General features: G+C 38.2%; 1 protein-coding gene across 1 annotated transcript in view; it reads right to left on the bottom strand.

Annotated features, from left to right (window-relative positions):
- The window catches only part of KLF12 (KLF transcription factor 12), a 432,660-nt gene that overhangs the window by 229,672 nt on the left and 175,711 nt on the right, over nucleotides 1-27,277 (bottom strand). The window contains exon 4 of the mRNA XM_047080662.1: nucleotides 11,224-11,313. Coding sequence (XP_046936618.1) covers nucleotides 11,224-11,313 — 90 coding nt within the window. The remainder of the gene's footprint in view (nucleotides 1-11,223; nucleotides 11,314-27,277) is intronic.

The raw sequence follows: 27,277 nt of genomic DNA on the forward strand, positions 1-27,277 counted from the left end.
CATAAGAACTAGGAGTCAGTCATCTTAACGTCAGAGTTCATTTACGACTGACGAGACATAGGTTATTTTTACTAAGAAAATCATCTGATAATATTCCCTCCAGACAAGAAAAAGGACTGACCAGTGCATCAGAGACAGATTCATTTTTCCACAGGCCAGAGACATGACCAGGGAGGAAGATATTAAATTGATCAAAGTTGCCACCAGGTGGAATGTACCTTGGTAGCAAGACATATTTTGTAAAGCAATAAAAAAAAAAAAAAAAAAAAGGCGACTTTGACATCTTTCTGTTGTTACATATTTATAAAATTCTGGGTTCTTAAGAAACTATGACAGAGACAGAGAAGTTTTCTAGAAAGTGAATCTGATATGTGGTGTCAGCTCTGCTCAATCAGATTTCTGAAACTGATAGGAACACAGTGAAATAAAACTTTGCCCATCTGATAACCAGGGAATATTTTTGTACATTTTAACCTATTGTTATGTGCTTGCGAACATTACTGTACAATAAATTTTTTTAATGTTTATTTATTTTTGACAGAGAGAGAGAGACAGAGTGTGAGTGGGGGAGGGACAGAGAGAGAGGGAGACACAGAATCGAAAGCAGGCTCCAGGCTCCGAGCTGTCAGCACAGAGCCTGACGCGGGGCTCGAACTCACAGACGAAGAGATCATGACCTGAGCCGAAGTCGGACACTCAACCGACTGACCCACCCAGGAGCCCCGCAAACATTACTGTATATTAAAATAAACATGTTACAGAGTAAATTTTTTTAATCCTATGCAATTAAGATAAAAGAGACATCCGAGAGCTCATACTTACTGTAGACAACTAGAATGGCCACTGAGTCTCTCTTGGTAAATTTGCATTTATTGGCGTGAACTAAAATTTTCTGTAAGATCTGCTTAAATCCTTCTTAAACATTAATATTACAGTGGGAGTTATTTTAGATCAGATCATTTCCAACGTCCTAGTTACAATAGCTATCAAAATTGAGCAACAGAGACAGCTTGCAATAGTGACAAGATTCTGATTTACAAGACACAGACTCCAGTTCCATCCCTGTTACTACTGGTGGTATGATCTTGACACACAGCATCTGTGCGATTTTCCTTAGGAATGGGGATGATATTACATATACCCAAGGGCTTACTAAGGCACAAAAGCATTTAGAACTGCTTATGTCCTCTTATTAAATTGATTCCTATATCATTATGAAATGGTCCACTTTATCCTGGTTATTTATATTCCTTGTTCTGAAGTCTATTTTGTCTAATATTAATACAGGACCACAGTTTTGTTTTTGTTGTGACTTAGTCTATATATACGTATCTTTTTCTATGCTTTTACTTTGTTTAAGATAATGTTTGGTATGGACTTACACGTTCCTGGAAGAAAATATTTTAAACTATTAATGGCTGTTATTTCAAGGTAACGTGATCATGCCTTTCATTTTCTTCTTGAAAGGATTTTTTTTACATGTTTCAATTTTTTAATAATAAAAATGTTATCAGACAGAAGAATTCCAGTGTCTGATCTGCAGAAGGATAAGCCTGGCCCACAATCACTAAGGCAGGGCAAATTACACACAAATGACCTCACATTTCACACAAAACTTTTTCCTCCAGCGTCAGAAGAAGGGTGGTATTAAACCCAACGTTTATTTAAGAAGTATGCCATTGTAGGTAAAAATAGGGCCATTTACTCACTAGTGGCTACTGCTATAACAAGTATGTTTTTAAAAGAGTCACATCCCATGTGAGGCCATTTGAAACATTGCTGCCAACGTCTTCTTTCAGCCACTCAGTTCAGTGATCCATATAAGCTCTCTGGTATAGTTATGAATCATCCGTGCTGCAGGTTTTTGGTTATTTTTTTTTTCAGTTCTGCAGGTTTTTAAACTTATTTTTAAGTGAGGTAATGAACACATAATATAAAATTCACTCTCAACCATTTTTATATGTGCAGCTCAGTAGTGTTAACCACATTCACATTACTCTGTAACAGATCTTTTTTCATCTTGCAAAACTGAAACACTACACCATTAAACAGCGGCCCATAGCCCCGACCACCAAACCCCTGACAACCACCATTTTCTTTTCTATTTCACGATTTTGACTATTCTTGACTCCATCATTTTACGTCCAGTGTACCTGTATCTTTATATTTAAGAAGAACATCTTACAGAGAGCATGTAGTTAGGACTTGCTTTTATTTCCCAGCTGACAATCTATCTTTTAAAGGGAGTGCTTAAACTCTTTCCATTTCACAGAATTATCAACATACTGTGTTTAAATGTACCAACTTGCTGGGGCACCTGGGTGGCTCAGTCGGTTGAGCATCCAACTTTGGCTCGGGTCATGCATGATCTCACGGCTAGTGAGTTCAAGTCCCACATAGGGTGCTGTGCTGACGGCTCAGAGCCCGGAGCCTGCTTGGGATTCTCGCTCTGCCCCTTCCATTCTCGTTCTCTGTCTCTCTCTGTCTCTGTCTCTCTCTCTCAAAAATAAATAAACGTTAAAAATTAAATAAAGGTACCAACCTGCTTTTTTTTTCTATTTCTCCTATCTGTTCCTTGTTCATCCTTCCTCTTTGCTGCCTTCATTCAGATAAAACTGAGTAGTTTTAAAAATGTTTCCAGTTCATTTTCACCATTGGTTTATTAACTATATTTGGTTGTTTTATTGTGTGTGTGTGTGTACTTGCTCTAGGTTGCTCTAGGATTTACAACATACACCTTTACACTAACATCATGTACCTTCAATTAATAATACACCTCTTCACATATTCCATGGTCTACTTCCTTCCATGCCCCTCTGTCTCTGCGCTAGTGTCATCACTCATTTTCATCCTATGTTATAAATTCCATAATGTATTATTATGTTCACTTAGCATAATTTTCTTATTTTTTTCTTTTATATTTGCATAGATACTTCCCATTTTGAGTTCTCTTCATGTCCTGTGTAGATACAGATTTTTATCTAGTGTCCTTTTCCTTTACCTAAGTAAATTCTTTCATCTGTCTTGCATGGTATCTGATAAGAAGTCTGATTTTTGCTCCTTTGTATATCAGATACATTTTCCTTTTCTCCACTGGCTGCTTTTAAGACTGTTCTTCAAGACCTGTTCTCAGCAATTTGACTATTTTGTGCTTTGGCGTGGTTTTTTTCGGCTTGGGGCTAACTGAACTTCTTAGATCTATGTGTTTTCATCACATTTGGATAATGTCCAGCCATTATTTCTTCACAACACCAAGTACTAACCACTATACAATCATAGCCTGGCCATTATTTCTTCAAATAATTTTTCTGACCTTCCCCATCCTGACGGTTCAATTGTACATACGTTAGACTACTTAAGATTGCTCCATAGGTCACTAAGGCTTTGTTCATTTTCTTAGTCTTTTTCTCTAACTGTTCAGTCCAATCAATTATCATCAAATGCCAGATGATGCAACTTTTACATTATCGAAGACTATAGCTTGTTGTGTCTTTCTCTACAGTGCTGGATTTTGTTCTGGCACAACTGTGTAACTTGCAGATCAGTTGGACCCTTTCAGGATTTGCTTCTCGTGTCCATCATGGCAAGCCCCTGACCAGACTACCGTGGGACTAACTGAGCCCCATGACTAACCTGTGACCCTTCTGAGACCTCTACCAAATGCCTCATGTATGAAGGGGTCTCTCCATTCTGGAGAGCTCTAAGAACTGTTCAACTTTGTTGCCTTCCTTATTCTTTCCTTGTCCTCCTGCACACATAGGTAGATCATTACTTAGGCAAACCCTTTCAAGGCGACCACTCTGAAGATCTCCAGAGCTCTCTGTACAACTTCTCCCTCGCTATTACTGTTCCCCTCAGAAACCAGTTTGCCTTGACCTCTCCCAAATCCCAATCACTGTCCGCCTAACACAGTGACAGCTAGGCCCTATTTGGACTCTTCCTTCCGGCTTCGCCCTTAGGTTGTAGGCTAAGGCACCAGTAGAGTTCACCTCCTTTCCCGCCTTACTCTCCAGGATCATAGTCCTTATCTGCCTGTCGTTCAATATGTGAAAACATTTTATACCTTTTGTCTGGTTTTCTAGTTGTTTATGGTAAGAGGTCAATTCCCATGGCAATTAATCCCTCATGGTCAGAAGCAAAAGTCCTCCAAGGGTTAAATAAGCTATATTGACAGTTATAAACTGTGAATCAGTATGCAAATGTTAGCACATGAAAACACACCTAGGTAAAGAGAAACACTTACCTCAGGATCCAGATTTTCCTTTTGTTGTTTAAAAACAAAACAAAACAAAACAAAACAAAACTCTACCACAAAGACTAGTTCACAAGGGAGAACATAAACTGAAATATTCTGGAGAGGTTAATTTTCCCCAAATCAAAATTTCCAAATTACTCAGAGCATGAAATCTCTTCAAGAAGTGTTCCTTTTTACAAAGCACTGACCCTATAAAAATGCAAATAACTCCTGGAGAGAATAGCACTTTACATTTTCCTCAATTAAGAAGACTACAGTTAGAATGGGTCATCTGTGGGTAGCACGAGCCATCACAGCTGAGGGAGTTGGGAGTGTCTGGGTTGTGAGTGGAGGAGAATTAAGTTGAAGGAGAAAGTACATTGCTAACGGGAAAGAAGGAGGGCAGAATTATCAACTTCATAGCTTTGCCCAGGGCAGGCCCCAAGGGAAAGGATTTGTCTGCCTGCTATATTTCCCTTGGGTACTATCTGTAATTACCATCACAGCTCATTGATTTTCAATTCTTTCTATTAATACATTTATTGGCCATTCTGACATTATTAAAATCAGTCCAACACTGCTTCCTTAGTGGAGGATAGCTTTTCCTTAAAATGGGTTTTGCAAGCACAGAGATTCTTTCCTGTTTTTTTTTTTTTTAAATGGTCTTCTTGTATTAGCAAGAAGACAGCTCCTGCATGTTTTTCTTTGAAGCCAGGTAGCGACATGCAAAGATTTCACTACAGATCAAAAGATCTCAAGCAGTGGGTCATCAGAAAATATTAAATGATAAGCAAATTCATATGTCTAAGATAAGTCTACCAATTTACTAGCTATGCTGGCTCCTGTTCCCCAGTAGGGGAGGTAATAATGAGGCTCTGTTAAAGGGTAACGCAAGTGGCATTTTTATAATGTCTTTTCTTTCCTTCTGATAAAGTCATTAAAGTAACACTGTCTTACTAAGCTTTTACACACAGATATATATTAAACCTTTTATGTTAAATTAAACATAACGCTTTACTGAGGTAAAGAAAAGGCTTTGTTGTTGGGTTGTTGTTTTGTTTTTTTTTTTTCCTTTTCTCTAAAGCTACTAAATGTTCATGTAACTGCCTGTCTTAAACATTCCCTAGCCCATGGGTACGTCTGGCTACAATACTTGCACCTGTCTTTATTTCTTTATTAAGCCTAAAGATTGAGGTCTTTTCCAAAATAGCACCTGTCTCAAAATTCTCAATATTCTACAGTCTGGCACTGGCTCTCACTTACAATAAATAGCATCTGAATCACTATTTATTGAGCCCTGACTAGCTCTAAGCTCCTTGTACTGGGATGATGAGGAATAATGAGAAACATCAAGCAAAAACTCAATATAGCTGACTTCATGGTACTAGTCAGTTCTTTGTGTTACAGAAATGCCTTCACCACCTCGTTATGAATGTCCTGCAGAATGGTTTGCAAAAGTTACTGCAAGCTAGGAAAAGGGCCATTATTCCCTTCTGTCCTGCCTCTAAAATTAGGGAGCTCAGAGGGATCTTTGGCCTGGCATTTTTTTGTTAGGAAGCCAGGGAGAATACAATTAAATCTGTCTGCTGCCATACCTGCACCCTTCCCCACTCCACACCCATCGTAAAGAGGTGTTAGGCTTCGTCCCCCAGTGGAACAACAGGGTCTTTTTACGGCCCAGTCACTGACTCCCTTAGAGTACTTCAAACTGGCAAAACACCGAACGTCTTTCTCGCTCTCTTTGCTCCACTCTTGCCACTACTCTGCCTACATGCGCGCAGGTCAGAATTGCACTGGCCTCTACAAGGGAAGGAAAAGGGAGGGGAACCACAGGCTTTAGCACTGCTGTGGTTGGTGAGGGACTCAGGTCAGCTCCTTCCCCTCAGACTCGGAAAACAGTGAGGCTAACTGAGTGAGGCATGTTTCCCTCATGTCTCCCTCTGACACCTGTGCACCCATGTATTTTTATATTTGTATTTAGAGAGCTTCTTTTCCTTTTTAAACATTTACTTTCAAGAATTTCAAACATACACAAAATCAGGCAGAATGGTTACACGAGCCCCCTGTTGTGCGGCTTCAATAATGACTGAATCCTGGCCAGTCTTATCTTTCTCCCCATCCATTCTGCTCTCCCATTTCATTTGCAGCAAATCCCAGACAACCAATCATCTCACCAGTAAATATGTCAATAAGTTATCTCTGAAGTATACAAACTCAGAATTCCTTTTTTAAAAAAATGTGGCCAAATACCATTGCCACACCAAAATTTGGTGTCTTTTTGTCTTAACAAACTAATGGATTTCTGGCGTCATTATTCCATTTTTTTTTTTTACATGATAAAATCTAATCAGATCTTGAAATTTTTCTCCAGATATGCTCAAATAAAAATTCAAATAAAAAAATAAGGGTTCCAGTTTGAGATTTCCCTTAAATGTTCTTTTAAAATTATAAATTAACTCAGATGTTTAGTCCCTACTAAATACGATAGGAAAATTGGCAACTATTCAAATTTGAGGAAATGGTGCCCTTTTTATTCCTGCTTTTCTTCAAAAGGAGAACATTTATTCAACACCCACTACGTGCAGGCAGGCTCTCATGAGGCTGGGTGATTCACTTCACTTCCCAGAAGAGGAGAAACAGGTGGATGGAGACCAAACGGGACCCACACCACCGGCCCCTGGCTGACTGAGCGTCTGAACTCCAGTCTGTCCGTCTTTAAAGTCTATGCATTTCTACTTCCACAAACGGGTAGCTTCCTATAACGGCAGTATACTGTAGTAGGATTGTTCAGCTCATAATGGGAAATGCTTTCTCTCCCTCCTGGCCCGTTACCAGACTCAGACAATGCCAGATGGATCCTGGGCAGGATTCTAATACCCCCACTGTACAGATGAGGACATAGAGGCCTGGAGATCAGAAGTAACTTCCCAATGCCATTCGAGCCGGTAAGCTGCAAGGCCAGGAACAAAACCACATTTTATGTCTTTGAGGCAGTACCCTTTCTCTGCCACTGCCTTATCTCTGGGTGGAATCGTTCCAGTCCTCCTCTTCCTGCTTTAGTCCTTTGCTTAGTAACATGTTAGAACATCCAAAGGCTGACAGCATTCGGGAAGCTCTTGTAACAGCAGGACACAAGCACCAAAGGTCACAGTCAAAGTCATTCCAACACTCCTTGCTGTGCCCCTGAAGTGTATCACAAGAGCACATGCCCTTCCCATGGACTGCTTAGCAGCGTGTGCTGTATTACCGACAAGCCTGGAGAACACGGAAGTCACATTTCAAGAGCCTGCAATAATAATCTACTCAGATGTCACAAAACTGAGGATGCAGGAGTCCTAGAATCCCAAACAGAAGGAAGGCACAGACAGTCGGTGTCAATATGCTCCTCTATCTATCCAAGTGCACATGGCTGCAAGGTGAAGACTATGTCACCAGTGAGCATGTATGTTGCCAGTATTTCCAGTTTTGTTATTGTTGTTGTTGTTGTTCACAACAACTGGATGAAGTAGGCAGAGCAGGTTTATAACAAGCTCTTGACTGGTCTCATAGTTCTTCACCATGCCAGTTATAATGCCCGAATAAGTAAAGCATGGATTTCCTGGGCACTTACCATGTGCCAGGGCCTACACGAAAAATACGCGAAATAGTTCTTGTCCTCTAAGAGCTCGCAATCTGACTGAAGAGATCTGACCACATCCGCACACTATAAAACACACACACTTAAAGAGAAAGAGGCAAGGCAGCCAGAACTTTTCAGAGAAGAGAGAAAGCAGAGCGGCTGACCTAGGCCCAGTCCATAGTCTGTCTTCCCACTCTGAAATGTGGTCATTGGGTCCTGAATTCCTTGGAGGGGTGGGGGGAGATGTATAGAGCAGCTGACAGTGGAAGACCTAAGGAACTATTTTTAGCCAGAAGGGGAGAAGGGCATACGTGCCTTCGTGGTGAATCGCTTAAACAGGATGTCGTGTGAAGTAGCGTATCTTTGCGATGCCTCCTAGAGCCTGAATGGCAGACTCAACTTTACTTCCCCAAGAGATAGACGTTAAATGTCATGTCTTAAAAAACAGCCTCAAAAGTAGGTTTTCCAGAGTGATTATGGGATCCGATCCTTGGCATCAAGCTCATGCTTTCTCATTCATCGTTGTGATTCGGGGATTGTTTCCTCTAACTTTGTGTCCATTGTAACTAACAGCTCATCTTTTTTCAGAAGCCGATAATCACGCGTGTGATTATTTTAATTTCACCAAGTTTTACATTTTCTTACAAAGAATCAAACTTCAACCAGCTTTTATCAGTAAATGAGAAAAGAATCCTATAAGACTGAGGGGCGCCTGGGTGGCTCAGTCAGTTAAGCGTCCAACTTTGGCTCAGGTTATGATCTCACAGTTTGCGGGTTCGAGCCCCGCGTCTGGCTCTGTGCTGACAGCTCAGAGCCTGGAGCCTGCTTCTGACTCTGTGTCTCCCTCTTTCTCTCTCTGCCCCTCCCCCACTCATGCTCTGTCTCTCTCTGTCTCAAAAATAAATGAAACATTTTTAAAAGTTAAAAAAATAAAGAATCCTGTAAGATTGAAATAAAGAAATCTTTAGACTACTAACATTCCTTATCTAAAAAGAGTTCTGATTCTGAAATTATACAGCATATTACGCATCCCATTATCCCCAATTAAAAACTCCAGTAAAATTAAATCTAGATTTAATTCTAACTTTAAAGAAGAACTGATGTATAGTATTGCAAGTGACTAAATACAAATTATTGCTTTCCATAAATAATTAGGTCATAAGACATCCCCTTAAACACTGTGGGCTGCTTCTCTTGAAGCTTTACTGTGAAAGAGAATGAAATTATATCTGCCACGTATTTAAGAAATACATACAAAACTAAAGAAAAGACTAAAATCAGGGTTTTCTCTCCCTTCCTTCCAGGTACATAATCTAAATTAGGGTTAAAATACTAACATCAGCTCCATTCACAAGAAGGAAAAATTGATTTTAATGAGTAGGCATTGAGTAAAACCTATGAACCTACCATTTTTCCTGTCTCTATTTAAGGGCAGGAAATACTTTCCATAAATGATGTGGCCTGAGGTTCTTATTCACACTGTAAAACTTCTGGAACTATTGGCTTTTGTTTTTTGTGCATCTCAATCTTTCAAACTTACCATAAAACTATAAATTGATAATAAAGGAGAGAGAAACATCCTGATATCACCAAACATTCCCAGAACCAGTGACCACAATGCACCATCGTGGCTCTGACTAGCGGTCTCTGACTGCCTTCTGTACTTTTCTGCCCTCCTCCAACACACATGACTTGAGTACCTTTACTGCTATTCAAGTTGAAGAATATATTGTGGAATAAAAAGCAACAATGTGCAATATGCCACTTCTTCATTTCGTCATCGACAATGAAAAAAAGTTATCCTCTGTGAATGAAATGCTATGGTCTATGGGGTGTGTTAAATGAGGGGGTTTTGGAAATTTTATGAAACTGGCTCATGCACCTAGATTAAGAAAACAGAAATTCCAAAGAAATAAAACAAATCCTTCCTATGTTAGGGTAAACAGCAAAGGTAAAAACTACTTGGCTGGGAAGACAGAGAGTTTAACTTGATGAATCAGGCTAGAAAATCCAGGTGAACATAAGACTTCTTCCAAAGCTTTGTCTACAATGAACAAATGATGTTAACAGCTGCCACACAGTCTTTCTTTCACGATGCTCCACTGCCTAAGTTTTAGGATGAGCCCAGGTGAGTCATCATGTCATACACAGAACTGGGAAGGTGCGTTATTGGTTGACATACCCCACCAAGTTCATTGCGGAGCTACTACAACGAACACAGAACATAAAGGTGAAATGATATCCCCTCCCATGATGGGGGTCTGTTTCAGACACAGGCTTAGAGCGAGGAAGAGAAATATACATTGGGATGCCATACACCCTGCCCTATATTGCTCAGGAATGTGGAAGTTATTGGAGAAACCTTCTACATGCTACCAGCTGGATCCATGACCTCAGTTCCTCATTACCAAGTCCTTTTAACATTTAATAGTATCCTAACCCCTTGAATGGGGTCCCACATGCACACAGATTCTTATAAGTGAAATTTTATTCATATTTGAAATTTCTTCTGATGGCTCACTTACAAAATATTGCCAATGTTCTGCTTTTTTTGAATAAGAGCTATACGAATAAGATCAAGTATCTAATTTATGTACTTTTTGTGGTCATCTGTACCGTCTCAGTGGTGGTAGGTTAGCAGCATAGGTAGGCAGTGGACCCAGGAACAGGAGCAATGCTTTCTCACTTCAATACAAAACATGGTCAGCCAATGTTGCAGTCATACTGCCCTTATAATTTTAACTTGTGAAGCTACAAATGTTAATGATAAAATCACCCACATCCTTTTAAAGATGTGTTCTTAAGTCTTCATATTTTCAGTAGCCATGAGTTAATTTGTCAATTTCGCTATGTATCCTTAAGTAAGCCTTTTTTTGCTTTTATGCGCATTTCAAACTCACTGACCTGTATTTCCTCAACTATCCTCTAGCCCTCATGAAGTTTAAAAGGGTAAATACAAATGTCAAAAGGGAAATCAATCCAACAAGCAGTAACATTCTCATACCTGTACTCTGTAATTTCCCAAGAAAGAAAGAAGCCATTTTGACATGGAGTTTATAGTCCCATCTTATTTTTTAATACTTCCCTCTTTGCTCTGAATTTTTTAATAGCTTTTCAAAACATTCACTAATTTAAATAAAACCATATGGTTGTTACAAGGTCACTGTGCTTTCCTGATTTTAGGAAGTTATCTTCTCCAGGTTAGGAATATTTGAGTCGCAAATGGATGAGAATCAGTCTCTGGTGATTTTTACTCAAGAGAGAAAAGCCAGGCAAGTGCAAATCAGAACCGTTCTGCAAACTTCGATATGCTCTGTAAATGACTGCCACTATCATAAAGAGAAGAGGGTGGGGCGTCATTGAAACTTACCCCTTGTTCAGATTCCAAAAGCTCTGTTTTGACTCTGACTGACGGCATCCCATCAAGCATTAACATTCTGTTCTCAAAGGTGTTGATATTCTGAGAATAAAAAAGAGAGAGAGAGGGAAAGTCCGTTATACAGCATTCAAAACAGGACATCTGGTAGAGTCTTCCTTCACTGTAGTACGTTTAGTACTGCTAACCTAATTTTTTAACAATGAAGTATAATTAAATGAGAATAGCAGTATAACCAATTATGCCCCCTTTCTGAACTATCATTTGAAATAATGACCAAGAAGTTGAATTAATCAGTCTGATTCGCTGACCTCTGGGTTGGAGTTCAGACTATAATAAACTGGAGTAAAGAAACCTTAACATTAATATATATAGGGCTGGAACAATTCATCACACTTTCACAGTAGTGGAGGGACACAGAAGACAAGTTTCCTTCTTCCTGAGTTCTGGAGGTTATATTGTGCAGAAATCCACAAAGGAGAAAATAAATAAAAATAATGACGATGCTCTCATATTATTATCAAAGTCTACATAATTTAAAAACCAAGATAATATAATTCTGGACACTAAATTGTGATATGACAATTCAGATCAAATGAAAATTTCTATATATCCACCCCAAACTTCTATTTCAAGAACAACTAATATAAATTTTGGATTCAGAATGAATTTTTAAGCTGAAGTCATGACCAAAAAATAAATTTGTTTTCTGTTTTGGTGTATGTTTGACTGAATTTGCCACTTCTTTAAAGGAGAACCTATTTCTATTGTGACTCAATAGAATTTCAAACAATATTTACAAACAGATTAAATCAAGGTTATTTTCTACTAATTTTCACTGCTTTGGGGATTTTCTAAAGTCAATAATCTATGAAGGGAGTCAGAAAGACACTTACCAGTGCTTGCTTCAGGCCAAAATCATGTTTTAAAACATGTTTAGAATGTCAATTTTACCTTCATATCCTGTCCAAACTAAGAAACAAAAATGACTAGACTTGAGTTTTTAGAATGGTTTCTTTACTCAGTCACAGAACATAAGCACATGATACTAACGTGGTCTCATGAAAAGAAAGAGATCTGTTTCCAAATATTTTGCCTACATGATGACAAAGGTTAATAGCATTTCTAAACCTGCAGGTTTTTGCCCTTCACATAGCTGCTTTTCTATCAGACAGTTAAATAAAAACAACTCCCACTTTGACAAATCATAAATGTTTTTATTACCAAATAATACCGACAGAGTGCAGCATAGTAAAGCTCTAATTATCTCTATTTCTTGCCACTCCTTTTTGTTTAAGAAAAAGAAGAAATAAAATTTATAGGGCCTCTTATCACAAATATTTGCTCTGAGACATCAACAGGAAGAAAAAGCAAATTTACTCTTGAGCTAACTAATGAGCATTTAAAAATTCCATGCTACCTAGCCTATCAGGTAATAAAAAGAAGAAAAATTACTGTCAGGTTCTTTTCTTAGAAATGTGCAGTATTATTAAAACTGGCAGGATACATTTTTTTAAATTTGTGCTTTTGACTCGTCCATATTTTGTAGGCATTTTGCATCCTAATAGCTCAGAGCAGAAAGAACTGTGGTATCCCTGGCAAGCTCAGTTAATTTGTTCCAAGCTTGAAATCCTTTCATGGAGGCTGGTGAGTTGTTTACACATCAGGCATGGATCTCAAATCCTAATGTGCCACTTGCCTCCGTGATTGGAAGCAGCCAGCTTGGCTTGCAACCACCCAGTTTCAAGAAAGCCTTCCCGCAGCCGGCCAGCCCTCAACACCCCTGCCCTTCACAGCGGCCAGACACCTACCCTAACAAAGCATCCCCTAGGCTGTTTTCTTGGTAGACAATGAAGAATGAGTTGATATTGCTTCCTACCCCAGAGGAGGTCTTGCCCAGACGAAAAGGGAAGAAGATGCCTTGCAAAGGCAGGGAAAAGACAAAGAGCGATTCTGGAAAGACAGGTTTAATGAACTGTTGGAATCTGATTAGAGGCTAATGTCCCTTTTAGTGCTTTGTACCAATTTACAGCTGATATACTTTCACCACGCTCCTCACGGGCTGTGATAAACTCATTAGTTTAAAAAATGCAAGCTAACCAGAGTCTTTGAAGTTAAAAACTGATAAATCATGAAAACCTGATTGGGCCCATGTTCCATTTAGCACATTTAAATATCACTGTATTTTCATGATTTTTTAATTGTTATTCTTGAATAATTCTACATGTGTTAAAGGCAGGATGTACATTTGAGTTTCATACAAAAGTGGAAAAATAAAACCTACTGAAAGTGTTTCAAGGAATTAAGCTTTCTCTGGAAATAATCCCCTTTCCGTGCTTTTCCAGTATCATCCACTGCCACAGTCATAATAAACACCATAAATAACAATGTTCACAACTAAAAAACCAATCATTAACTGCTAAACTCAACTAGTGCAGATTCAATCTGTATATATGCCTGAAAGCAATACTGTAAATATTTATAAAGCACATTAATCTCTACATTCATGATTCTAACCCTATTTAATATAAACATAGACACTGAGCATCATACCATATTCCAGACCAGCCCAGAAAGGGTAGGGTTTTTATAAGGCACATGGTAATTGTATAGAGGATACAGTACCTGAAACAAAATAATAGATTTATCTCTCTAAGCTAAAATCAGATACATACCATCTCAGTTGACTGTAGACTTTGAATATGTAATAAACTCTAATAATTTGAAATTGCTGTCAAACATATCTTGCCATGATCTTAATCAAAACACATTTGCTGTGGAATCAATAGCTCAATTGATTCCCAAGAGGTAAATAAAATTACACAGTCATCAATTTTAGTAACATGGTACTCTTCCTATATTTATGTTGTAATAAGCATTTTAATATTATAAAACCCTATATAATTTATATACGTGTGTATATATGCATATTATCAGGTACCCACGTATGCGTATACACTTAAATTACTTGTTTTGCATGAGTACATTTTATTAATTAAAGCAAAAGTTACCATCAGATTTATTAGCTGGCTGTTGACCAATTACATGTGCACTGAATGAGAACTGTGTCTGGACCTTCCTGTTTGCCAGGTAAGATCTGCAACACAGAAGTCCAGCTGACAGCAGCTCTCCTAATTCAACCAGTACAAGCACAAACTTCAGTGATCCTAACATCGCAAAATATTTGAATGGAATGTGCAGGAATTGGGACTGATACTCAATGATCATCTCATAAAAACACAGAATGGGGGGGCGCCTGGGTGGCTTGGTCGGTTAAGCATCCGATTTCGGCTCAGGTCATGATCTCACGGCCCGTGAGTTCGAGCCCCGCGTCGGGCTCTGTGCTGACAGCTCAGAGCCTGGAGCCTGTTTCAGATTCTGTGTCTCCCTCTCTCTCTGCCCCTCCCCTGTTCATGCTCTGTCTCTCTCTGTCTCAAAAATAAATAAACGTTAAAAAAAGAAATTAAAATAAACAAACAAACAAACAAACACAGAATTGGGAAGTAACTTTCCCAGGGCAACTACTACAATCTATCTGCCCTCATCCTCCCAAAATGCAAGTCTTTTCTTCTCCCTCCTCTTGACTGTGGGCCATCTGGTTCTTTGGAGAAAACGCAATTATTTTATCACAACCCCAAACTTGTGCTGAAACACTAGAGAATCGGTGAATTCCTCTTGCTTTTTATAGGTGACGATCAACAAACCTAAGAAATTAGAATTACACTCAGCCAACAGTTTCAGATATCTAACGCTATGCAACAAAACACATCATAGCATACAAAAGCAGTCATTTTATTATTATCTTGGTACCAAACATAACAATAAAACGTAACATTTGCATATTTATTAAGGATGAGGCCTTGTACTAAGAGATACTCATTAAGTCCTTACAGCAACCCCAGAGGTCAAGGCTGTATTATCTGAAGATGAGGCATCTGAGACACAAGGAGGTTAAACTGTCCAAGGTTTCAAGATTATTAAGCATTATACCTCTGTTCCAAACCAATTCTTCTGCCCTCCCCCATATTTACTCCTTGCCCCCTCCTCCCCCTCCCCCGCCATCTCTCCCTCAGGAGCTCTGGGACCTCAGTGCACAGCTCCTCTCAGAATTGAGTTGATTTAGTAGGTGAACTGAATGTACACCTTCTGGTCACTGATGAGAATCAACATTTGGGGAAATACCAGTAACAGGTAAAATAAAACCATGGTTTCAAAGCTATTTCCTTTTTTTTCTTTCTTTAAACTTTCAACATATTTTCTTGGCTTTATGAGATTATACATCCTATCCTAGAAATATCTCATAATTAATTTAGCAAGTCAATCCCATCCTGATTTCAACATCCAGAAAAATCTATGGTAATCTCATCTGCTACCCAGTGTTTTGAAAATATTCATATACCCTTGGTGGCTCATTCAATATTTTCGCAAGAGCTTCATGTACTTGCATGATACAGGAACTTCATCTCCTACACTGGGCAGATACTCAAGAGAGAGATAGCTGGGCATTTAATTTATAATCACTTAGGTTAAGTGTAAAAGTATACTTTTCTAAGCTCACATATCCTCACAATGACGAATCAATTTGGTACAGGCATATGCATAATCAAAGTACCTCAAATGGTACAAAATAAACATCAGTTCAAACCTACTTTGCCATTCTGTCCCAGCCTTTCATCTTCCACTGCTTTGTAGCATGGGACAGAGGACATCACATTGATGACCATACTGGCAGAACTAAGAGCTAAACTAGAGACCCGGTGGAATCTCAGCTGAAATCCCCTTCAGTGATTTCAATGATCCATACACACATTACTCCAAAATATCTGTCTCTACTCTTATAAACAAAACCCTTCCATAAATACCTCACATTATGTCTCTCATAAGGACTGGTAAAACAGTATTTGCCATGCAGCAACTTATATTTTCCTGATAGTAAGGATCACGCTGTTTCCTTTGTTGGCAAAGTGTTAAATTACCACGACGATGCAGTTCACGCTGATATTTTAAAAATGTCAACTGAGATTCCAAACAACACTCCACCCCAGCATTAATACAAAGTGTAGTAGAATGTTATTTTTGTCATTCATATTCTGAAGAACTGCACACACTTGGGGGTTGTGAGTTAGCCAAATCTCTCCATAAACATGCAGTGAGGGTCTCTGCTATGCCAAAGTCACTTCATTCCATCCACACCACATCTGTGAATCATGAGGCACTGTGGCAAATAACAGGGGCAAGCTGAAGACGGAAGCACAGAAACCAGGTAAAAATCCAGGACAATATCATGGCAAGAGAAGTGCCAACCCACCAGCAACTCCCCAGGAGTGGGGGGGGGGGGGGGAACAAAACTTCAGTGTAGCCACACAGGTGTTAACATTGCAGGGAGAGATCTAAAGCGCAGGAGCAGGTATTTGGCTACCAGGATGAGCGCACAAGTAGTCTTGATGTCATGTAAAGATAAAAGAATTACTCAGCTATAAAAAGGAAGGAAATCTTGCCACTTGCAACAACACAGATAAACCTTGAGGATGTTATGCCAAATGAAGTAAGTCAGAGAAAGGCAAATATCAAACGATCTTGCTTATGCATAGAATCTTAAAAAAAAAAAAAAATGAGCTCATAGATACAAAGAACAGACTGGTGGCTGCCAGAGGCAGAGTATGTATGTGTGTGTAGTGGGGGAAGGTGGTCGAAAGGTGCAAACTTCCAGTTATAAAACAAGTAAGTCATAGGGACGTAATACACAGCAGAGTGACTATATTTAATAAACATTGCATATTTGAAGACTGCTATGAGAATGGATGCTAAAAGTTCTCATCACAAGAAAAAAAAATTTTTGCTATGTAAGATGACTGATGCTAACTAGACCTACTGTGTGATCTTTTCACAATATATACAAACATCAAATCACTTGATGTTATATACCTGGAACTAATAGAATGTTGTTTGTCAATGATATCTCAATAAATAAATAAATAAATAAATAAACAAACAAACAAACAAACCTGAGAGAGAGAAGTGAGTTCAGTTCTGGAAAAGGAAGCCAGATACAAGAGTCTCTCCAGGGCTAGCAGAAACTAATTCTGAGGTCAGAGCTAGGGAACAGAGCGAACAGGAATTAGAAAGCATGTGCCCAGCCCAAGCCCACTTCCCTAGGCGTATGTATAAACACAGAAAGCAGGTACCATGAGCCCAGGCAGAATGGCCATTGCAGTAGACAAGCCCCACACATGGGAAAAACAGTTGCAACACAACTACAGTATGATCACAGGGAACATAATTTTAAAAATAAAAACACGAACAACTATAATAACAACAGCTGCCGTGCACTGAGCATTTATGTACAGGGTGCTGTTTCATGTGCTTTACACACGGTTCAACCATACATTTCCGGATTCACTCAAAAAACACTTACTGAGTACAAGGCATGGTTTAGGCATTTAGGGTCTATCAGTGAACACAAGAGAGACAGTTTTACAGGGTTCCATTCTAGTCATTTATCCCTCTAACAGCCTTTTTTTTTTTTTTAAACTATGTCCATTTTAGACAAGAAAATACAGGTTCAGAGAGATGAGGGAATCCGCCCGAGATGGTAGGTGGTCTAACGCTGGGGCTAAGTCTACCTCCCACTGCTACCAGCGATAGAGAGCATCAACTGCTGAGTAGTCAGACATTGGCTGCAAAGCTGCATGAGCCCAGAGCCACCAAAGCCACTCTGGCTAGTGCGCTTCAGGCTCCTGATCTAACAAAAGGCTGGAATCAGGGCTGACGCATCAAGGCAGAGTCAGGCTGATTAGGGGTACACTGAAGGCAGAGTATTGAGACCAGTCCAAAGCCCTTACCCTGTCCTACAGGAGGTCCCTCTGATTATTTGTCCAATGTACTTCAAACCCACTACCCAATCCCATTTGGTACTATTTCCCTCAACTACATTTTAACCATGTCAAATGTTGGGTTCTCTATTGTCAGCATGTAGCCCACTTTGGGCCCTCTATCCCACACTCTCTCTGCCCCTCCCCCCCACTCACATGCACAAGCACACTCTCTCTCAAAAATAATCATTAAAAAAAAAATGCTCTCTCGTCTGGGCCTGTGTCTTCTATTCCATCTTTATATCCATCATCACCTGACAAATTCTTGATTTGCTATTACACTAGAATGTAAGTTCCAGAAAGGGCATGACTTTATCTTTTTGTTCACTAACAGTATCCCTACCCCCAGACTTATAACTGTGTCTAAGAGATAGTATGTGCTCAGTAAATATTTGTTGGGCTAATGAAAACAATAACTATAGGCAGACATAAGGTCAATTCATTCCCCTGGGTCTAACTGCCTGGGTGATCATTGATTCCTGACAGATGAGAAGAAAAGGATAAGCACAATGTTAGGGCTATAAAATGCCCCACATGTAGGAGGAATGGTAAAACATTTGGTGTGGCTGGAACATACTGCTTATCGGAAGAGAAACTCGAGAGGAGATCAGATAGGTAACTCTGGGTCAGGTGGTAAGGGGTCTTATACGTTATGGCATCTTCATTTATTCGTTACAACGTGTTTCGTTAATGCCACCATATGCTAGCTACTAGGGGCCTAAGTGAACAAGACAGAAAAGCTCCCGAAGAAATGTGTTTGGACAATATGTGACTGAGAGTTGTGAAGGCTTATTACGCAAAACACGGTATGTTTAAGCTTTGTGTTTAGAAAGACAGCACTAGAATTCATTTGGAAGATGCCCTTTAAACACATAGGACTTGATGCAGAAAGAAGAGCCAGTTCACAGGCTACCCCAGCAGCCCAGGGGAGAGGTGGTCAGGGTTTGACTGATGGCCATGGCAATGGGAAGAGAGAGGAGGAAAAATGTTTGAGAAATAGTTCATTGGTAGAATGAACCACCTCTGATGACTGACGAGGAGGAGAGAGTGTGGTGATAAAATAGAGCGAGAGGGAGTGGCGCTGATTTTTGTAGACTGGTCACGAAGGTGAAGGCAGGAAATTCAATAGGAAAAGCCAACCATATCATATATTCCTCCAATATCCCTTAAAGGACCTACTGTACTCTGGGAAACACGAATATTTGGGTGTATCATTTAATTTCAACATTTTTGCATACTCAAGATCTGTTACACACAGAGGAAGATTTCTCTTAAACAGATTATGTTCAGATCTTGTAAGAGCTACAGAAAGTCAGATTTATCCAAACTTAGAAACACAGGTTTGGTTGAAATAAAGCAAACATATATCATTTTATTAGCTATATATTCAAGACAAGAACTAACTCTGCTTTTACTAACACTGTCTCCAGGATTTGTAAAGTTTTACAGACTTCTGTGATTACTGAAACTTAAAAAAACAAAAACAAAAAACAAAACCAGATATTTGCCAAAGAAAGTTTAAAAGGACCGTACATTAATATATTCATCAGCCATTACCCTTTATGAAAATCACATGGATAATAATGAAAACACATCCAGAACACTGACTGGATTATGTAATGAAATAACAACACTGGTCTTCTGTGTCTAGAAAAAAGTAAGATTACTATCGAGTATTGAGTCATTTATTTTCTGCAGGAAACAAGGGAAATGACTATTGACCTATACTTCCACCTTTCCTGGTCTACGATGATGTCAAAAGGCTCCTTATCAAATTCAAATGGATTATCTTATTAAAACATGGGCTTGTTGAGTGTTTGTCTCCAGCACAGCCTGAAGAAACAGTACTGAAGTTAGGAATAAGTAAAAGAATTTTAGGGAGAATTAAAAATCCAAGTTAATTTTTTTTTTATTATGACTATTCTAATGAAAACAAAAAGAGAAAGCTTGACCTTAGCGCTCTCCTCCATGGCCAGAAAGATGTGTAAACTGCAAATAAGTAAACTAGCTTTTGTCTTTTTCTCAAAGAATCTACTATTCACTCCTTTATTTTATACTGTAAACATTTATTAAGATTTTGTACCAAATATAATATTACTTGAAAACTCTAGGCACAATATTGGTTCTTAGCACATTTCAAAAAAGTAACGGTAGAAAACAATGAATTTTACAGGTTATTTCATCCAAGAAAGATTGTCTAAGCACGTAAAAGCACTATGTAGTGTTAGCCATGTTGTCAAAAAATGCAGCAAAAGTAATTGCTATTAAAAGATTGTATCAACAATGAAGCTGCAATAGTTTGCATTGTCTGGCCAGTCACGTCACATATATCACAAAGTGGCCATGCATTTCCTCCATTTTCCGCACCCCCGCCCCAATACTCTGGATCCTGGGAATGCAGTGAAGACATTACTGGCTAACTGCCAAATGCATAGGCTCAACTCAAAACGTAATCTGTCAGTTTCCAAGTATATTCACCTCTAACTGTGATTCTTCCACATTTCCCAAATGATGTCTTCAGGTGTAATAATTAAAATTGATGTATAATCCAAATCCTGTCCTAAGTCAACATTGTTATTGGCAATACTATTACACACCTACTTTCATTTTATCCCAATACCATCTCCAAGAATTCACACTACCTGATCGTTTACCTTTTAAAAGCACTCTCTCTTCCTTTCTACGCTTTTTTTCTGGATGCTTTCATAATTGCACACAAGTGTGAATAAGAACAGAATATTGCCTAGAACACGGGCTCAATGAATATGCTTCCTGGGTTAGACTCAACACACTTGTTTGGTGTTTAACCTTCTTATGGTTTCAGTTTTCTTATATGTAAAATGCAGATAACTTTCTGCTTCACAGAACTGTTTTAAGGATTCATTCAGTGAGATAATCACAGAAAATGCTTCAGCACAAGTCTTTTATGGTAATACCTATATTAATTAATTTTAGTTAGTAGTAGTAATAGGAATACTATCTTACCCATTCTTTCCAAACTTACTTTTAAGTATGGATGTTCTAATCTGATTTTTGCTTGATTCTGCAGAACCCATTCAGTTTTCTGTGTACATTCTCTATAGTTATTATAAAAGTAGAATGGAAATGGTAAATTTATTTAAAAATACTGATGATGGAAACTGAAGGACAACTGAGCTACACAATTAAAATATATTTGCTCAGAAGAATGGCAAGAATGAACTATTTTGTCTGTTTAAAACTGACGATGTGCACCAATTAGATAAGGTCACAACTTGCCTCTCCCTGGGCACCCCAATGAGGGCATTTAACATCTCTAACTACTAAACACAACCACAAAGTGTCAGGTAGCCCTTCCCAGTAACCAAATGTTATTTGATGCAGTGCTACAGTAACCTTTCTTTCTGGTTCCCCTTCACATGATTGCCCAGAAGTACACTGTTTTAAAGAAAAATATTTACTACCACAACATATCTCACATGTATGTTACTAGAGAAGATACCTACAGAGGGGCCTGTAATTTGAAATGTGTAAAACTTTCAAAATTATATGGGGGAAAACAAAAGAACCACAGAGAAGATACAATAAATGCGAATGGCTGAAAGTTTAAAATGTATGAAGTCGGTGATATTAACACCTTCATGTCATTATCTATGCTGCCGTCATCATCAACGTCCTCCCCCCCATCCCTGTACTTCCTCATTTTATCAACCATCCTTATCCCATCTTAGAATTTCTCTAAGGTATGTGTATGTGTGCATGTGTATATAAATTAAATCTAGGGCTATTTTTCTTCCCCTTTTATGGGTACTTTCCAAATTCTAAAATGTAACACAATGAAGGTCAAAAAAGAAACAAAATACATTCAACAGAAATCTGAAGTACACGTTTTTATTAAGGAATTACAGAAGTGCACGGCATTTACTCAGGCCTTGAACATCCTGTCAGCCTCTTAATAAATTGGACCCATAAAAATAGAAACAGTATAATTTTGAACCTGTATAACTGACTGTACCCAGGAAGTTTCTATTACCTTTTTCTGCTACTTGCTACTGAATATGGCTAACATAAATGTTGCATATAAGAGAGTAAATATGCCCTGCTTAGGAAGTCTAATGCCATCACTCAAATATTCTTCTAGACCAGGGCTTTTCAACATCTGCGAGATGGACATTTAGACCAGATGGACATTTAGACTTCTTTGTTGTTGGGGCTCTCCTGTGCACTGTAAAATGTTCAGCAGCCTCCCTCCCTCCTACCGCCGGACCCTGGTAGCACTCTCTCACCCCCATGGTTGTACCAACCAAAAATGTCCTCAGAAATTGCCAAATGTCAAAGGGAGGGGGATAGTGAGAGGAGGAAGGTGCCCCTACTTAAGAAGTACTATTTTGTAATTACTGATATTATGAACTCATTAGGAAAGAATCTTAATTTTATGTTGAATTTTATTGCCCAATAATATAAACACTACCGCAATATTAAAAGAAAGTAATATCCGATATAAAGAATATCTATAGTTTACTTTAAAACACACCTGCTGGGAAATTAGCAATGTTTTCTAAGATGGTTTTATTATTTTGTTCAAATTCCTTCCAAAACCCTTTCTAATTTTCCCACTAAACAAATGCAAAGATCCCAGGAAGGAGCTATGAATCTGCTCTTTAGTTCAAGCTACAAGGGCCTGAAAGAAACCTGGATAATTTCAGTATTAATATAGCAATTCTAGGAAGCTCTCCTGACCCATTCTTAGACATGGCCGGTAAGAACCAACCCAAGTAGCCTCAAAAATCCCCAAAGAAACTGTAATTACCCAAATATGGCAATGCAACCTGCAACAAGAATCTAGAAGACAGAGCTTTAATTCTTAGCTCTATATCTGGTTTACTGGATCATGTTTTACACTTTACCTTTCTTCATAGATATCAGGATTCTAAGGCCACAAGGAACCCTTAGAAAATTCAACTGCATCATAAAGAGAGTTAAATAATGGAAAAGTCATAAAATAAGGCTACTAGTACATAAGAATTAAAAGTGACTTATAAAAGAGGTAAAGTACTATATATGTTACATATATGTGGTTATATATATGTATGAGGTTATGTACTATATTTATCATGTAACATATTTAAATATATAATTAACAAGTATGATTACTTAAATACAAAGATTTATTTTAGAAGCATTATTTTTCAACATAATGTCAGATAAACGCTATCATTAAAATTAAAGATATTGCTGCTAGATTTAAAAGGGCAAAGCAAGGTAAAGTTTATCATGCTCACAAGTACATGGTTTATTCCTAACGATCAGATCACTGTAAACTATCACCACCTTTTGAATGTTATAAAATTATAGGAACAACAGCCTCAAATACCACAAAAAGCAATTTTCTATTTCAACATTAACCTAAAAGCTCACTAAACTCTGTAAAAAGCTGAAAAAACACAAGTAGATGAGAAACATCAAGGCCTATGAGCATCTCTGTACAAACAATGAAAGCAAATGATATTCTTTAAGAAAATCACCAAACAAGCACATATGTAAGTGTGTATAACACCAAACTGCTTACGGTATTTAAACAAAAAAGCAAAAAAGAATCCATCTAAATGCCAAACAATGGGAAACTAGTTGAATGGATGATGGGATACACAAACCACTGAAGAATATTTATGCATTACATTTATGATATGTAGGTTTTTGTCTTGAAGTTGGTGGACGATCGTAAGTGAAAAAAGGGATGACGGAAGACTATGTTGCCATGTTTAAAACTAAAGCTCATACCAAGAGAGAGAGTGCAAGAGAGATAAAGAAAAGAGGAGGGAGACGGACAGAAAGAACTAAAAGGATACACATTCAAAATTACAGGTGAAAGGGCATGGAGAGATAGTTTTCATTTTTGCTTTGACAAATTTTCTCACTTTTTATGAATTTCACGTTTCTGTATAATTAAAAGAAATACATGAGCGTTCAAATTTTGAGATTAAAAAAGAAACAGATTAAAAGAAGAACAGATGAGAGAAACCAAAGGAGAGAAATCAATGTTTTTATTCAGATTCTCTCATAAAGTGTATAAGTGTCACATCATTTCTCTAGCCAGGAAAGCGCATGCACACACACACATGCATAGTCACTCATGTGTACATTCGTGCTACAGCTAACATTTAACTACTGCAAATCTAAAAACTTGTAAGTGAAATTGAAAGTAAGTTAGTGTCTAAGTTATATTTGTAATTGAGGCATCGAATCCTGTTATATTGCTTCACGTGGGCTATCAATTGTTTGCAAATATTTTCATTATGCAGAGAGATCTGTGCTATACTGCTATTCAGTCTGCAAATTATGGTCTAGGCAATCCCACAATAGAAAAATGGACACATGATACTATTATCTTGTGCCAAGAATTTAGCATCCTGAAAAAAGCAGTTATGGGCCAAATACTTCTATTTATTTATTTTTACTACATAGAGCAGCAGTGAGTAAATTTTAAAAGATTTTAGTCTTTTGAAATATCAATCTTTTCTGCTCTTGTGTGAAAAAGTATAGGAACAGAAAGCTTTCCACTCATCAGATTTTGAAACAAAGTGTAGTATCTTATAATAACCACCAACAACTACACTCTCTGCTTGTTGTACAGATCTCTGATTACATAACAATCCTGGAATTGTTATTTGAGGAAATTCCTAGAGAGTTAAGAGGAAAAGAACTGGATTCTCAATGTTGCATTTTTGGAAGAACTAAAAGTATCCTCAGGGACTTTCAGTTTCCAGGCCACCACATAACCAGTTTAACGTCACCAAGCAGTCGTAACAACAAGTAAAAAGCCAAATAAACAAAAATCGCAACTTTGTTAGATCCATCGGAGAAGTGAGGTCATAAGGCCAACTGCTGCCCTAAAAACTGTAAAGACAAAAGGATGTAGAGAATCACGCCTTACCAGGGCAAAAAGCCCTTGAACAAAACCTGCGGGACCCAGTGATGGACAGTGGAAGAATGTGGAAGAAAAACTGAACTGTAATAGAACAGTTACTGGAGGCTCAGGGTGGACAGCCTGAGTTAAAAACTCCCAGGGAATGCAGTTATGAGAGCTTTATCTCCAGGAGCTGTACCATGTCCTTATAGTGAATGTGAGAAAAGTCCCTTCATACTATCCCTTTGTTTCAATTGAAAAATGTCAGAGCACCAAATTCTTCTTAACAAGGCCTGCCCTTAAGATAAGTCCTTACCAGAGCCTCCCCTGTTGGGATCTTATCAGCACCTAACCTACCTGCAGGAAGGGAAATACACAACTGCAGCCCCCTCCAACCATTCTGTTCATAGAAGAGGGGTGGGGGGTGGAAGCTGAGAAGCACTGGTGAAGTTCATAGTCAAGAGGCACAGTTTCACCCAAACACTGAGACCTAACCATAGGACTACAGAACACTTCTTCTCTCCCTATACCTCACCATTACTAAAAGCCTATTTACTACAGTTCATTTATATCATGTCTATCTTTCAACAACAAATTACAAGGCATACTAAAAGGCAATTTGAAGAGAGTGAACAGACATCAGAACCAGAGTCAAATATGCAGGAAGTCTGAAGTAATGAGACCAGAAAATTCTAAACTATGATTTTTTTTTAATGTTTATTTATTTATTTTGAGGGAGAGAGAACATGTGCATGCATAAGCAAGAGAGGGATGGTGGGAGGCAGGGGGGGTGGGTGGGGGAAGGGAGGAGAGAGAGAATCCCAAGCAGGCTCCACACTCAGTGCAGAGCCCAATGCAGGGTTTGATCTCACTGACTGTGAGATCATGACCTGAGCAGAAAGCAAGAGTTTAACAGTTAACTGACTAAGCCACCCAGGTGCCCCAAAACTATGTTTAATATGCTTTAATAAAAAAGGCAGACAACATGAAGAACGGATGGATAATATAAGCAGAGAAATGGAACTTCTAAAAAAAAAAGACTCAAAAACAAATGCTAGTGATCATAGGAAACACTGTAACAAATGAACAATCCCTTGGATAGGCTAATACAAGGAACAGAAGGTAGGAATTAGGCATCCTTTGATATTATAAGGCATTCACGCTACCCATGAAACAGAATAATATTATTTAAAAGTAGACTTGGATTAGTTGTAAATGTATATTGCAAACTCTAGGGCAACCACTATAATAATTTAAAAAGAAATCTAATATGCTAAGAAAGAAGAGAAAATAGAATTATATATAATGTTCAATTGAGACCACAAAAACTAGAAAAAATGTGGAAGAAAAAAATGGGAACAAAGAACACGACAATGGCAATAGAAAGTAGTAACCAACATGGTGGATTTAATCCAACTACATACATAATTACTTTACATATTAATGGTCTAAACATACCAACTAAAGGACAGAAATTGTCAGAGTAGATAAAAAAAAAAAGACCAAGCTATATGTTGCCTACAGAAAACCCAGTTTAAACATAAAGACACATATATGTTAAAACTAAAGGGGTGGAGAAAGATATATCATACACTAATTAAAAGAAAGCAGCGGTATCTACTATTTCAAATAGATCAGACTTTAAAGCAAGGAGAGCTACTAGGGATAAAAAGAGATATTACATAATGATAAAGGAGTCACTACTCCCCAAGACAAAACAATCCTTAATCTGTATGTGTCTACCAACAGAACATCACAATATATAAGGCAAAATCATAAGGAAAACTTCAAGGAGAAATAAGTGAATCCACTATTACAGGTGTAGACTTTAACACCCCTCTATCAGAAATGAAAAGGGGCACCTGGGTAGCGCAGTGGGTTGAGCATCCGACTCTTGGTTTCAGCTGGGGTCATGATCTTTCAGTTCATGAGTTCAAGCCCCAAGTCAGGCTCTATGCTGGCAGGGTGGAGCCTGCTTGGGATTCTCTCTCTCTCCGTCTGCCCCCAACTCACACTCAGTCTCTCTCAAAATAAATAAATAAACTTTAGAAAGGAAGAAAGGAAGAAAGGAAGAAAGAAAGAGAGAGAGAGAGAAAAGAAAGAAAGAAAGAAAGAAAGAAAGAAAGAAAGAAAGAAGATAAAAGATAGATAAAAGAAGTAAACAGATCCAGTGGACAGAAAATCAGCAAGGACAGAATTGAATTCAACAGCACCATCAACCAACTGGATACAATTCACATCTATAAACTAGGATTAGAGAGGAAGTTTCTCAACTTGACAAAGAATATTT

Source organism: Lynx rufus, unplaced genomic scaffold (assembly GCF_022079265.1).
Source record: "Lynx rufus isolate CCGP_SWC_20201006 ecotype Redwood Valley unplaced genomic scaffold, mLynRuf1.p SCAF_1, whole genome shotgun sequence".
Taxonomy (NCBI): domain Eukaryota; kingdom Metazoa; phylum Chordata; class Mammalia; order Carnivora; family Felidae; genus Lynx; species Lynx rufus.